The 15547-nt window shown below is 41.1% G+C and overlaps 1 protein-coding gene and 1 pseudogene across 4 annotated transcripts; one reads left to right on the top strand and one right to left on the bottom strand.

The window, feature by feature from the left end:
• Nucleotides 1-30: 30 nt before the first annotated feature.
• On the top strand, nt 31-3977 carry LOC311145632 (serine/threonine-protein phosphatase 2A regulatory subunit B'' subunit gamma-like; annotated as a pseudogene). Its single transcript, XR_014615600.1, has 8 exons — nt 31-116; nt 462-583; nt 801-905; nt 1041-1153; nt 1671-1774; nt 2367-2580; nt 2619-2807; nt 3340-3977. The product of XR_014615600.1 is annotated as a serine/threonine-protein phosphatase 2A regulatory subunit B'' subunit gamma-like (transcript).
• An 8014-nt stretch (nt 3978-11991) lies between these two features.
• LOC311145805 (protein FAM177A1-like) lies at nt 11992-14878 on the bottom strand. Of its 3 annotated transcripts, none has more exons than XM_084182117.1 (5): nt 14516-14878; nt 13874-14035; nt 13704-13770; nt 13472-13569; nt 11992-13327 (listed from the first exon to the last, which is right to left on the bottom strand). In XM_084182117.1, the coding sequence occupies exons 1-5, from the start codon at nt 14582-14584 to the stop codon at nt 13133-13135; spliced, it is 591 nt and encodes a 196-aa protein (XP_084038243.1). In that variant the 5' UTR covers nt 14585-14878; the 3' UTR covers nt 11992-13132. The 3 variants fall into 3 exon arrangements, with proteins under 3 accessions (XP_084038243.1, XP_084038242.1, XP_084038244.1); XM_084182116.1 differs by having other exon boundaries at nt 13874-14053; nt 14516-14648; XM_084182118.1 differs by having other exon boundaries at nt 13874-14115; nt 14516-14629.
• Between the last annotated feature and the right edge of the window lie 669 nt (nt 14879-15547).

Genomic DNA, 15547 nt, shown 5'->3' on the forward strand with positions numbered 1-15547 from the left:
ATCCCAAGCGAGCTAACGATTGTTTAGAAATTTCAGAGACGCTGGAGATTGAAGTTCTCATAGTTGGATGCCAACCGCCGATAAACCCCACAGAAGAAGAAGTTCTCATGACATTGGTTAGCTAGTTTTAATGTTATTACGAATAAACAGAAGTAAAAATGTCAAACGATAAGGTAGTGTACTGGAAAGAGCTTTAGAAAAGGAGATCGGCATCCTCCATGAATGGTTTGCTGCATCCATAGATTTGTTGTGTTTATTTAGCTAGCTATCTAGTCAAATTTCATAGAAATATGAATAGCTAGCTAGCTAACGTTACTTCTTTATTTTTTGAGTAAGAAGTAGCTATCTAGCTAGATAACTAACTACCGGTAGCCACACTAGCCATCTACCCACTTATTTCAATGATTGAACATTCACACAGCCTTATTGTGTCAACATGTAACTTATCCATTTCTGTTCAGATGAGAGGACTGAGGAGGAGAAGAAAGCAGACGAGACAATACTCTTAACTAAATACTACACAGAGTGGAGGGGAGGAAGCAGCAGAGAGAACTACAAGAACATTCCATGCTTCTACTACAGGGCAAGCAATTACATTTTCTGACAGAATCTCAAACATTCTAACTAAACATTTTAACATTAAAAAAATTTTAACAGCTTTATAGCCTACAATAATTATGATATTCATGACGTGTGTCAACGGATGCACTTTTGTATTATTAGCCTGCTTCTGTTTAACTTGTTTGAGGGGCTGAAAGGATCATGTTTTCTGAAGTCTTTTATCTGTGTGATGCATATAGCTTCCTGCAGAGGATGAAGTTCTCCTACAGAAACTGCGAGAGGAGTCCAGAGCCTTCTTTCTGCAGAGGAAGAGCCGGGAGCTTCTGGACAATGAGGAATTACAGGTGAGACTAACATCTGGCAGAATCAAACAAATATTTATTAAAATAGAAAGCTTTACAAGCACCGGGAAAAGTGCATAAGTCTATTAAAGTAATCAAAACTAATGATTTAACCTAAATCTTCTTTCTGTTATCTAGATCCTGTGGTTTCTGCTGGACAAACACCAAGTGCCACCCATGACAGGAGAGGAGGCGAAGATAAGTTATGACTGTTTTCTGAAGGCTGGAGAAAAAGCAGGAGTAAAGTGCAAGTGAGTACTCTGCATATTACAGTCATTTTGAAGCCACAAAGTTTTGTGCTAATCTTGAGCAGAATTACCTCTGTTTACATTCACATTAGCCCAAAAGCATGTTTTTAGCTGGTGTTAAAAGGCAACATGAATACCATGATGATGAGACATAGTGTATGTGTAAACTAGGGGTTTATTCAACATGACATAAAGGCTGTTGAGTTCCATTTCATTCTTAAACGGAAGATGTAGTTCATAGGCCTGCCGCTCTGCTTCAAAAGAATGAACTACAACTAAACAGAATTCAACAGCTTTTACGTCACGTTGCAGAGCGTTTAGAGTAAATGTTTCCGTTGCTAAATGTTTTGCTGCAGTGCAAAACGTTTTGCAAGGGTGTGCGACTAATGAATAGACCAGAGGACTATGTGTGTCACAGGCAGATGGCACACTAAGATCATGTACCTTTTTTTGACATGATGACTTGGAATGGAACGTGGAATTCTTCTAACAATTTTTTTGTCCCACCGGTCGCTCCCAGGTAGTTTTTCACTGCCAGAGTGTATGCTAAACTCCTCCTATGGCAGGATATCAATTATGCAGTTCTTTAACTTTGTCATGATAAAAGGTCAGTTTCTCATCCATGTCTACTTTCTCATCAAACCATGGCTAATGACTTTGAATGGGAGCTAATGACTATGTCGCCTAGATTACACTAGTGACTTAGAAATAAGATGAGAGGACATTGCTAAAGTAGGCAAATATTTTGTAGGAATCAACTTTGCCATCATCATCATGTCGTCAAATTTACTTTAGACAGATGGCAATGTTGTCATTAGCTAGCAAAGTTCCTCAAAAATAGCTAGCAATGCTAACGTTAGCTAGCTAAAATCCACTGGTCTCCCCTCAATTTTAGCTAGCTAGCTAACGTTATACTGCAACTAAAGTCAATCTGGCGACATCAAAATGATGACCAAATGTTTTCCTAGTAATAATTTGCCGCCTTTAGAAATGTCATTGTGTTTTCAAGCCTTAGTATTGCACTTTAGACCAAATCTTCATCAGCGCCCATTGAGGATGCATTGAGTAGAATGTTCAGTTGCCCATCAGTCCTAAAACGAACGTTCAAAACAATATTGTGACGAAACGTGCAACCCATAAATAGGTTGAACACCAGACTGTTTGGAATTCAGGTTTGATTGAGTTGGGATGTGTGTGTTGTCTTGTTATGTGACAGGACTTGGAGAACTACATTTTAGAGCTGATCCCCACACTTCCTCAGCTGGGTGGCCTGGAGAAGTCCTTATATTCCTTCTACGTCTGCACCGCTGTCCGCAAGTTCTTCTTCTTCCTGGATCCTTTACGGACTGGTTAGTTAACGATAACTTGATTTAAACACGATATTTGATTTAAACATTTTGCCTAATAGACATCGGACTAATCTGAAGCCGGTAATACCTGAATGTTAAAATAAAAATATATACTCTAGATTTCTTTGTCCTGTCTTGGTAAGATGGTCGATCCTGTGTTTCCTCTTCCAGGTCAGTACCTGAATCTGGACAAGGACCACGACGGCATGCTCAGTAAGGAGGAGCTGTCTCGCTACGGCACTGGCACACTGACCAGCGTCTTTCTGGACAGCGTGTACCAGGAGTGCCTCACCTACGACGGAGAAATTGTAAAACCCTTATCTGTTTGGGGTCTTCCCGGGGGAGTTTTTTTTGTTGAACGACTGTGAGAAGGTCACTTCTGGTTACTGTTTTAAAGGACATTCTACTCCAAAATTCATTAAAATTAAATTATGTTCTCTTCCTTTGAAACTCATCTCAAAATAGAGGACAGTTTAATTTTATGTCTTGATCTCAATGACATCACAGCCAATTCTTTATTAACCCCAAAAATGTTTTTGCTAGCGTAACATTACTGTATTTTAGCTAACAATTATTACATACAGTACATCTATTAATAGGGTTGGCTACACATCCAGGATTACAAGCTAGCTAGCTAGTTACCTTGGAGGTTTCTCGGACAATGATGAGAATCTGAGGAAGATATGTAACTTGTTGTCCCTCTTATCTTAAAATTATTATTTTTCTACTTTTTTGGAGTGGCGGAAACGATTTAGGAGCCGCTGCTAAATTAATATAGGGGAAACACTGGACCTGATTTAATACTAAATCTGGTCTTGACTTTGTGTGTATCTTTCCCAGGACTATTAGACATACCTGGACTTTGTTCTGGCTCTGGAGAACAGGAAGGAGCCTGCAGCGCTGCAGTACATCTTCAAGCTGCTGGACATGGAGAACAAGGGCTACCTCAATGTCTTCACTCTCAACTACTTCTTCAGGGTGAGACAGACATCTGACAGAACATGCCACATTGGGCCAGAGATAATGGAAGTCAATGGAGACAGCAGACAGTGGGAACTTGCTATCTAGCTCACTGTATAAAAAATGTTTTCATCCATCATGTAAAACAAATTTTCCACCAGCCATTCAGGAGTTGATGAAAATCCATGGACAGGAGACCGTATTCTTCCAGGATGTCAAGGTAAATAGACTTTGTCCCCTGTTACCCTATTCACCATGGATGAAGTAACTGAAGTGTACTACTGGTTACTGAAAAATCAGCTGGAAGTATCCAGAAATAAGTCTCATCCAGAAATGTTGTGGAGGGATTAGGTTGTGGGTGTCAAGCATTTGTATGGAGTTAACCATAAGTGATAGTGCTCAGTAGGTGTTCAGTGCTGCTGCCTTTGTTTCCCCAAGATCTTTGAGTTTGCTGATACAATATTTAAAGCTAGCTAATTTCCATCCAAATGGTGACAGATTTTCATGTGAATATTCAAGAATGTTTTCCACCAGTGGTGTGTTTCCACCAAACAGACTTCAGTGCATGATGACATAGTTTACACAAAATGTACTTTTTCACTTCAGTTTTCATGTACCGAATAAAAATCTAAAGTTCAATGTGTTTCCATCGCATTTCAACTGTACCGATAGTTTTGTCACAAAAATTGTAGCAAATGTGCCTACTCTGGTCTTGGCACATGCGCTCAGCCAACAGCTCACAGACACAGTGCCGGTAGGCTGTGCGGGTCAGCATTTTTCATGCTGTGGGTGGAAGCACATGGTCAGACAGACAACTTTGGAATGAGAATACCTATTGTATTAAAAGCACCTCTTTGTCGCATTATTCACACACTCAGAATTTGCTGCTTCAAGTTCAGTAGCCTACCTCTCCACTCCTAGTTTGGTGTGCGAGATCAAGTGTGCCTGGTATATGTGTGGTCTAAATAGAGTCTTAATAACCATAAAACCAAGCGGTCAAATGGAAATGGTTCCAATTGTTTTTCCACCATTCATTTTCCCATAGGGGATTTTAGAAACACTTAAAATAAGGGCTGTGTTTCATGTAGGCTTACCCTGGCGTGACGTTTTGATAACCGTGTAAATCTCTCTAGGACAAAGTGACTTTTATCAATATATTCGCCTGTATTTACCCACCAACAATGAAATGCTAATTTGCTGCTAATGTGGCTATCATAAAGAACTACAAATGCCATGATGATCTGGATGAGACTGCTGAATCAAGGCAAAGGTAAGAATCTCTGGATTAACTATCTAATGCTAGCTAAATGTAGTAATGAATAAATTGGCAAAATGTCTTTAAATTTACAATTCTGTGAACTGTCTTGTAAAAGTTAAAAATTGACACAATACCTATTAGCAAAGGTGCCAGCTAGAGATGACATGCTGGTCTTGCATGATGTCTACTTTGATGCTAATTAGCATTTTCGAATCTGAGAGTAAATAGAGCCGAACATATTATATTGAATATATTGTCCGAGAGAGATTTACATGGTTATCAAAACTATATGCCAGGGTTAGCCTACACAAAACACAGCTCTTATTTTAAGTGTTTCTAAAATTCCCTATAGGAAAAATTAATGGTGGAAAAACGATTGGAACCATTTCCCTGTCTGACCGCTAGATTTTATGGGAATTATGACACCTCCACGGTGGGGCTCTATGAAGTAGGCTGCTTATGCATGGGCTGAGATTGATGTGGCAGTTATCTTTCCAAGTAAATTAACATAAATATGAATAGGCTATAGTTTACTACAGTGTCTGTAAATTAATATTGATAATTGAAAACTGGAGGGCGCTCAACCAACGTGGGTCGAGGTGCAATCCAAAAATTAGGTCATAATTGAAATTGAAAAGGAAAAGGGCAACGCACTTATTGGCTACCATGGTGACCGAGCGTTGCACCTTTCTATTTTCAATAAATATTGATTACCCATTTAATTGTCTCTGCCTGCAAATCGTCCTCCTAAAACGTAGGCTATATCCTATATGCAAAACGACTGTAGCTCAAGAGAAAGAGCAAGTGTTCGCTTTCATCATTCTTGCTGCTTCAAGTTCAGTAGCCATAGGTGCGAGATCAGGTGCGCGTGTGGTCTCAATTAAAATTGTAGGCTATAGCCTATGCATGGGCAGAGAAGCACGGGTCAGTTATCTTTCCAATGAAATTAACTTCTTAAATATGAATAGGCTATAGTTTACTACATTGCCTAGAAATACATACTGATCACCCATATTTGTCCCACTCTTAAAAAGTAGGCTATCAAACGAAGCTCAAGAGAAAGTACAAGTGTCTGCTCTCGCTCCAACTCTGCTCAATTTTAATAAATGATGATGAACTTCACAGGGTGGTGAAAGTGCACGGTGATCTTGATGCTGCTTTCGAATAAATATCGAGGGTCATATTCTGGTGACATGATGATTGATGCTTGACTGCCGTTTGACAAATACAAATATTATCGCTCTTATCCATAATAGCCTCATCATGGAGACTAGCCTACCCGCACAGTATCTGCGAGCTGTTGGCTGAGTGCACGTGCCAAGACGAGAGTATTCATATTTGCTATTTGTGACAAAACTATCCGTAGAGTTGAAAATTCGATGGAAACACATTGAACTTTAGTTTTTTATTCGGTACATGAAAACGTAAACAAAACAAGTGTATTTTGTGTGCACTACATCATCACACACAGATGTTTATCCTCAACAAGTCCGTTTGGTGGAAACACCACTGGTTGGAAAATGTGCATATTTTCGTTATGCGGATTCTAGAATATTCCCATAAAAATCTGTCGCTAATTGGATGGAAAGATAGCTACTGATGCACATTTGTCATGCCATTAAATCTTATGCTTCCCTGACAACTTTTTACAGACCGAACCTGCATTCTCATTTGTACTAGTTGGGATTTGAATATTTTTAATAATGATTTGAATAATTCATTCAATAATGATTTTAATAAGTCATTTTAAAACAATTTGCAATGTTGTGCCTTCAGGATGAGATCTTTGACATGGTGAAGCCAAAGGATCCGTAGAAGATCACGTTGCAGGATTTAGTGAACAGCAGCCAAGGAGACACAGTAACCAGCATCCTCATTGATTTCAACGGCTTCTGGACCTATGAAACCCAGGGAAGTACTGGTTGCTAATGACAGCAACACAGCTGATCTTGACGATACATGAATCTTCTGTCAAACTGGGAAGGACTACTAGACCAGCAATAAGAGGATATACAATACATTCGGAAAGTATTCAGGCCGCTTGACTTTTTCCACATTTTGTTACGTTACAGCCTTATTCTAAAATGGATTAAATAAACATGTCTCCTCATCAATCTGCACACAATAACCCATAATTACAAAGCGAAAACAGTTTTTTAGACATTTTTGCAAATTTAATAGAAAACAACAACATTCTTTACATAAGTATTCAGACCCTTTGCTATTAGACTCGAAATTGAGCTCAGGTGCATCCTGTTTCCATTGATCATCCTTGATATGTTTCTACAACTTGATTGGAGTCCACCTGTGGTATATTCAATTGATTGGACATGATTTGGAAAGTCACATACCTGTCTATATAAGGTCCCACAGTTGACAGTGCATGTCAGAGCAAAAACCAAGCCATGAGGTCGAAGGAATTGTCCCTAGAGCGCCGAGACAGGATTGTGTCGAGGCACAGATCTGGGGAAGGGGTACCAAAACATTTCTGCAGCATTGAAGCTCCCCAAGAACACAATGGCCTCCATCATTCTTAAATGGAAGAAGTTTAGAATCCCCAAGACTCTTCCTAGAGCTGGTCGCCCGGCCAAACTGAGCAATCGGGGGAGAAGGGCCTTGGTCAGGGAGGTGAACAAGAACCCGATGGTCACTCTGAAAGAGCTCCAGATTTCCTCTGTGGAGATGGGAGAACCTTCCAGAAGGACAACCATCTCTGCAGCACTCCACCAATCAGGCCTTTATGGTAGAGGGGCCAGATGGAAGCCACTCCTCAGTAAAAGACACATGACAGCCCGCTTGGAGTTTGCCAAAAGGCACCTAAAGACTCTCAGACCTTGAGAAACAAGATTCTCTGGTCTGATGAAACCAAGATTGAACTCTTTGGCCTGAATGCCAAGTGTCACGTCTGGAGGAAACCTGGCACCATCCCTACGGTGAAGCATGGTGGTGGCAGCATGCTGTGGGGATGTTTTTCAGCGGCAGGGACTGGGAGACTAGTCAGGTTTGAGGGTAAGATGAACGGAGCAAAATACAGAGAGATCCTTGATGAAAACCTTCTCCAGAGCGCTCAGGACCTCAGACTGAGGCGAAGGTTCACCTTCCAACAGGACAACGACCCTAAGCACACAGCCAAGACAACACAGGAGTGGCTTCGGGACAAGTCTCTGAATGTCCTTGAGTGGCCCAGCCAGAGCCGGACTTGAACCCGATCTAACATCTCTGGAGAGACCTTAAAATAGCTGTGCAGCGATGCTCCCCATCCAACCTGACAGAGCTTGAGAGAATCTACAAAGAAAAATGGGAGAAACTCCCCAAATACAGGTGTGCCAAGCTTGTAGCGTCATACCCAAGACTTGAGGCTGTAATCGCTGCCAAAGGTGCTTCAACAAAGTACTGAGTAAAGGGTCTGAATACTTGTGAAATGTGATATATCAGCTCTTTATTTGTAATACATTTGCAAACGTTTCTAAAAACCTATTTTTGCTTTGTCATTATGGGGTATTGTGTGTAGATTGATGAGGGAAAACAACTATTTAATCCATTTTAGAATAAGGCTGTAACGTAACAAAACGTGGAAAAAGTCAAGGGGTCTGAATACTTTCCGAATGCACTGTATATGTTACAGTTAAAGATTCTAGACACACACTCTTGTGGACTTGGCAAGACTTCTCAATACAACAAAGTTGTATGTCCATTTAAATGTTTATTAATGTACAGTTAAAATAGAAAATGAAAATACTATGTATTTAAGCTTTCAAATTAAACCGGTTTCCATTAATAAAGTAGATGTATTTTTTCTTCATAATTATGTTGGACTTTTAGATTGTATTTCCTTGTGTGAAGGAGTGTGTACGTAGTATAGCAGGGTGGGAAAATAAATATTTTCTTAACATCAGTCTTAATAAAGTGTCTCTTGGCATTTCAAACTCTCTGGGCAATTTACACACTGTAATAAGGAGTTATCTTGACAATACTGCGTTCCAAAAGAGAGCAGCAGATTTTAACATTCATTTAACATGTTTGGCTTTACCGTAGGCATCCCTCTCAAGCCCTGTACACTTGGAAGGGACAATAGCAGATAAGGTCAGCTCTAGCAGAGATACAGTGAGCGCCAAAAGTATTGGGACAGCGACACATTTTTTGTTGTTTTGGCTATGTACTCCAGCTCTTTCGATGTAAAATGATGCAATGACTAAGAGGTTAAGGTGCAGACTGTCAGCTTTAATTTGAAGGTATTTTCATCCATATCGGGTGAACCGTTTAGAAATTTCAGCACTTTATGTACATAGTCCCCCCATTTTTGGGGACCAAAAGTATTGGGACAAATTCACTTATGTGTATTAATGTAATCAAAAGTTTATTTGGTCCCATATTCTTAGCACACAATGATTACATCAAGCTTGTGACTCTACAAACGTGTTGGATGCATTTGCTGTTTTGTTTGTGTTTTAGATAATTTTGTGCCCAATAGAAATTAATAGTAAATAATGTATTGTGTCATTTTGGAGTCACTTTTATTGTAAATAAGAATATAATAGGTTTCTAAACAGTTAAAGAGGCATAAATATCATACCCCCCCAAAAAATGATAACCTCCCCTGTTATTGTAATGGTGAGAGGTTAGCATGTCTTGGGGATATGATATTTGTGCGTCTAACTTTAATTCAGGGAAACTTAAATCCGTTCTACCTAATTTCTACCAGCATGTTAAATGTGCAACCAGAGGGAAAAAAACTCTAGACCACCTTTACTCCACACACAGAGACGCATACAAAGCTCTCCCTCGCCCTCCATTTGGCAAATCTGACCATAACTCTATCCTCCTGATTCCTGCTTATAAGCAAAAACTGAAGCAGGAAGCACCAGTGATTCGGTTAATAAAAAAGTGGTCAGATGACGCAGATGCTAAGCTACAGGACTGTTTTGCTAGCACAGACTGGAACATGTTCCGGGATTCTTCAGACAGCATTGAGGAGTACACCACATCAGTCACTGGCTTCATCAATAAGTGCATCGATGATGTCATCCCCACAGTGACCGTACGTACATACCCCAACCAGAAGCCATGGATTACAGGAAACATCCGCACTGAGCTAAAGGGTAGAGCTGCCGCTTTCAAGGAACGGAACTCTAACCCGGACGCTTATAAGAAATCCCGCTATGACCTCCGACGAACCATCAAACAGGCAAAGAGTCAATACAGGTCTAAGATTGAATCATACTACACTGGCTCTGACGCTCGTCGGATGTGGCAGGGCTTGAAAACTATTACAGACTACAAAGGGAAGCACAGCCGCGAGCTGCCCAGTGACACAAGCCTACCAGACGAGCTAAACCACTTCTATGCTCGCTTCGAGGCAAGCAACACTGAAGCATGCATGAGAGCACCAGCTGTTCCGGATGACTATGTGATCACGCTCTCCGTAGCCGATGTGAGTAAGACTTTTAAGCAGGTCAACATTCACAAGGCCGCAGGGCCAGACGGATTACCAGGACGTGTACTCCGAGCATGTGCTGACCAACTGGCAAGTGTCTTCACTGACATTTTCAACATGTCCCTGACTGAGTCTGTAATACCAACATGTTTCAAGCAGACCACCATAGTCCCCGTGCCCAAGAACTCTAAGATAACCTGCCTAAATGACTACCGACCCGTAGCACTGACATCTGTAGCCATGAAGTGCTTTGAAAGACTGGTCATGGCTCACATCAACAGCATAATCCCAGAAACCCTAGACCCACTCCAATTTGCATACCGCCCCAACAGATCCACAGATGATGCAATCTCTATCGCACTCCACACTGCCCTTTCCCACCTGGACAAGAGGAACACCTACGTGAGAATGCTATTCATTGACTGCAGCTCAGCATTCAACACCATAGTGCCCTCTAAGCTCATCACTAAGCTAAGGATCCTGGGACTAAACACCTCCCTCTGCAACTGGATCCTGGACTTCCTGACGGGCCGCCCCCAGGTGGTAAGTGTAGGTAACAACACATCTGCCACACTGATCCTCAACACGGGGGCCCCTCAGGGGTGCGTGCTCAGTCCCCTCCTGTACTCTCTGTTCACCCATGACTGCATGGCCAGGCACGACTCCAACACCATCATTAAGTTTGCCGACGACACAACAGTGGTAGGCCTGATCACCGACAACGATGAGACAGCCTATAGGGAGGAGGTCAGAGATCTGGCCGTGTGGTGCCAGGACAACAACCTCTCCCTCAACGTGACCAAGACAAAGGAGATGATTGTGGACTACAGGAAAAAAAAGAGGACTGAGCACGCCCCCATTCTCATCGACGGGGCTGTAGTGGAACAGGTTGAGAGCTTCAAGTTCCTTGGTGTCCACATCACCAACGAACTATCATGGTCCAAACACACCAAGACAGTCGTGAAGAGGGCACGACAAAGCCTATTCCCCCTCAGGAGACTAAAAAGATTTGGCATGGGTCCTCAGATCCTCCAAAAATTCTACAGCTGCACCATCGAGAGCATCCTGACTGGTTGCATCACCGCCTGGTATGGCAACTGCTTGGCCTCTGACCGCAAGGCACTACAGAGGGTAGTGCGTACGGCCCAGTACATCACTGGGGCAAAGCTTCCTGCCATCCAGGACCTCTATACCAGGCGGTGTCAGAGGAAGGCCCTCAAAATTGTCAAAGACTCCAGCCACCCTAGTCATAGACTGTTCTCTCTGCTACCGCACGGCAAGCGGTACCGGAGTGCCAAGTCTAGGTCCAAAAGACTTCTCAACAGCTTCTACCCCCAAGCCATAAGACTCCTGAACAGCTAATCATGGCTACCCGGACTATTTGCACTGCCCCCCCACCCCATCCTTTTTACGCTGCTGCTACTCTGTTAAGTATTTATGCATAGTCACTTTAACTCTACCCACATGTACATATTACCTCAACTACCTCAACTAGCCGGTGCCCCCGCACATTGACTCTGCAACGGTACCCCCCTGTATATATAGCCTCCCTACTGTCACTTTATTTTACTTCTGCTCTTTTTTTCGTTGTTGTTGTTTTATTCTTACTTTTTTTGTTTAAAATAAATGCACTGTTGGTTAAGGGCTGTAAGTAAGCATTTCACTGTAATGTCTGCACCTGTTGTATTCGGCGCATGTGACCAATACAATTTGATTTGATTTGATTTGAATTCATTCACAATTCATTCAGGACTATCTGTAATCATGGTAGCATCCACATTAATGTAGAAGTGTTTAGAAATATATTACATTCTTATTTATAATAAAAGTGACTCCAAAATGACACAATACATTATTTATAATGAATTGCTATTGGGCACAAAATTATCTGAAACACAACCAAAACAAAAAGCAAATGCATCCAACAAGTTTGTAGAGTCACAAGTTTGATGAAATCACTGTGTGCTAGGAATATCGGACCAAATACATTTGTGAATTTGTCCCAATGCTTTTGGTCCCCTAAAATGGGGGGACTATGAACAAAAAGTCATAGTCATTGTATAATTCCCACGGGGGGCCAGTATGAAAAATGTATGCACTCACTAACTGTAAGTCGCTCTGGATAAGAGCGTCTGCTAAATGACTAAAATGTAAAAATGTAAATCATTTCAAATTCAATGTGCTGGAGTACAGAGCCAAAACAACAAAAATGCCCACTGTCCCAATACTTCTGGAGCTCACTGTAATATACGGCTCTGGACAATAGTAATGTCATGTGTTCGCACAGATGCCAATGAGCAACGTGTGAAGTTATTACGTTAAAGGCCTGGGGACAGATCCCGACATCACACTGATGGACTCTGAAAAGCCCTGTGCATAACTTCTCATAGTAACACAATAACATATTTGTGGGCATTCGGAAGTGAAAATAATTGATTGTCATGGTTGACAATTAATATAAATAGTAATTGTCAGCTGAAATACATCTTTACTATTCCTATAACATTGTGCAGCTCTGAAATGGTTTTAGAAAAAGGTAACTTATCTCACCGCTAACTGGCTGAAAATAGCTGCTAACTTATTGTATAACAATGTTATTATGTTCCTGAAAAAATAAATCAAAGACATTTCTTAAACCCGCAAATAGTTACAATCAGCATCAGATATCTATCATCCGTATGCTCATTCATTGTCACTGACACACAGCACAGCAATGTTCATTGCACACAAAAGTTCATGCATATTGACAACGCAGCAACTAAAAAAATATGTATTTTGTTTTTAAGAAATCTGATTTACAGTACTAATAGAACATGATCATTTAAACAAAAATAAGAAAACTACACTATAATTTTTTTTTGAGAGGCTACATCATTAAATCAGTATGATTTAAAAATAAGAATTCTACGCTAGCGCAAAAGAAGGCTGAGGAGGCTACATCGTGAAATTAGAAAAATGGAAACATCCATTTAATTGAACTGTTAGGTGGGGATGGGGGCAGGAAATCTGTTGGTATCAGGTGTGGGATCTTGATCCAACTCGAAGCTGACGTTGACGAAGGAGGCTTTGCCCTCCGGCTGCTCCATGGCTGGCTGCTGGATCTCCTGGTTGTGCTCCTCTTCAAAACGGCGTTCTGCCTCCTCAGACAGCCGGTTCTCCTCCTCCTCCTCATCCTCCTGTCAGTCACAACATGAATGAGAAGCAGGGATATACAAACTACATCATGGAGTAGTAACAAAGTAGTAGTAACAAAATAGAAGTAATGAAGCATTCCAAGTTCTGTAAATAGATGTTTCCCCAAATACAAGACAACAACGTACCTCCTTTTTCGTTCTGTAGTACTCGTCAATAGCATACTGGTACTTGGGTGAGGTAATGCCGAACAATGAGGCCATTCTCTCCCCAAGATAGTCACAAACTGAAAGTAAAAAGCACAAGGCAGAGGCACAGTATTACTAACACACTGAGCATTCAATTTATATAGGCTACATTTTAAATCACTCATCATACGTGTTTATCTTTAGAGTGTAGTATACATAATACCACATTTACCTGAAATAGTGGAGGTTGCCACTCGCCACATGTGAAACCAAAAATATGGACCCCAATTCAACTTGGACTGTAACAAAAACATGACACAATAAGAAAACAAAGTTAACGAAATGTGGGAATGTTTAATGGAGTAAAGTCCCGTTTTAATTTACAAGGACAGAGAAACCAACCTGGTCAGCTGAGGTCTTAACAGCGAAAGAAGCTTGCACTTCCTCATCTTCTTCATCTGTGCTGTATTCCTCCATGGTCTCGCCACTGGCAAAGTAAATCGTTCTACGGGGCACCTTCTGCTTCTTCATCCCCATGTCTCCCAGCTCCACACTCTCAAATTCCTTCACCATATTGGAGCTCTGTCAATCATCATCATCATCACAACAACAACAGTCCATTCTCCAGACGTGTTTGGTTACAGCTGGTAGAAACATAATTTTACTATCATCATGTAACTACTAGAAAGAATAGCAGCTACATTAGGGTTGTTGACATTTGTCACACATTGAATGAAAACATTCCAACACAACAGGTTTTTTCAAGCAGTTTCTGTGAGTGATTAATTCGTACCGTAGCTAATGAGAGTGCTAACGTTAGTGGCTGTTACTATGGTAGCTAGCTATGTATGTCGTAGAAATGTATAATTGTGAACAAATTGCCTACAGAATGCACATATTTATTCCTGCTTGAGATAGCTAGCTAGCTGCTGAGGCTAATGTTACAATACAAGGAAGTAGCTAGCTAGTTAAAAGACAACACACACATTCGTTTTTTTGTTGGCTAAACTCATGAGAACAGGTCTAAAATTTTTATCATCACACCTTTTCAGCGTCCATAGCTTGCCCCAAAGAGATGTTGACATTAGAAAGATACAGCGACAGCTCTGGCATCTCGCGCTGTTCTTATGCAGCGTTCAAATCAACTCGGAAATCTCCAGCTTCCAACTTCAGTGCGTTCAAGCCAACTGAACTCGGAAAAAAAGGAGCTCCGACTGGGAAAAATATTTTGAACGGTCATCCAACTCGAAGTTCAAACTTTGCGACTCGGGCCTCTTTCTAGAGCTCCGACTTTCCGACCTGAAGATCACAGAAGTCATGTTTTGACCTCGTATTATTTCGAGTTCCCAGTTATTTTGAACATACCATTATTAGCTCAGTGATCTCACTTCTCTGCCTCTCTCTGCCGGACCATCACTCGTTACCACAGTCAGAAGGCCCGCCTAGTTGACCAATCAGATTGGGGAATGTGTTGACGCATATGCCGGCTCAGAAGGCTCGCCTACCCGACCAATCAGATGAGGCTTCGCGGCGAACGACTCATTTTCGAAATGGCATATCTCGACTTCATACTATGGAGGACTAAAAGTGCCACAATTAAATAAATAAATACACCATTAAATAATTACTTAAATGTGTCATTAATTAATTAAAATTAGAATTAAATACATAAATGTGTTATTAAATGTGTCATTAATTAATTCAAATACCGATTCATTTTATGTAAAATACATATATAATAATTTCACTATTTACATTTACATTTCATGGTCCTGCGTTGGAGTGCTTCCTGAATTACTTAAAACTGTCAAACTGACCCATCAAAAGTTGGTAGGCGGAACCTAACGCCTGATTGGTTACCCTCTGCATCAAGCCAAGACAAATCAATTCCGGATAATGTCAGCAGGTCCTGCTTCTACATCCTCTGCTAAGTTTAAAATGTCTCTAACCAACTCCCTGGAAAGTTCACGGAGATCCTCCATTGTCTCTATCCAGGTTGGCCTACTCTACTTCAGACCAAAGCAATGGATCAGACTAGATTCGCGTTAGCCCCGCCCACTGACTTTGATGGGTCAG

This window comes from Coregonus lavaretus (assembly GCF_964263955.1).
Source record: "Coregonus lavaretus genome assembly, chromosome: 18".
Lineage (NCBI taxonomy): Eukaryota > Metazoa > Chordata > Actinopteri > Salmoniformes > Salmonidae > Coregonus > Coregonus lavaretus.

What these genes read in the sequence shown, in the direction of transcription:
- LOC311145805 (XM_084182116.1), bottom strand. Translation starts at nt 14,584, where the DNA reads ATGCCAGAGCTGTCGCTGTATCTTTCTAATGTCAACATCTCTTTGGGG. An exon ending in AAGCTATGGACGCTGAAAAG is followed by an intron (nt 14,054 to 14,515) that starts GTGTGATGATAA and finishes GATGATTGACAG; the next exon opens with AGCTCCAATATGGTGAAGGA. An exon ending in GGCAACCTCCACTATTTCAG is followed by an intron (nt 13,570 to 13,703) that starts GTAAATGTGGTA and finishes TTTTACTTTCAG; the next exon opens with TTTGTGACTATCTTGGGGAG.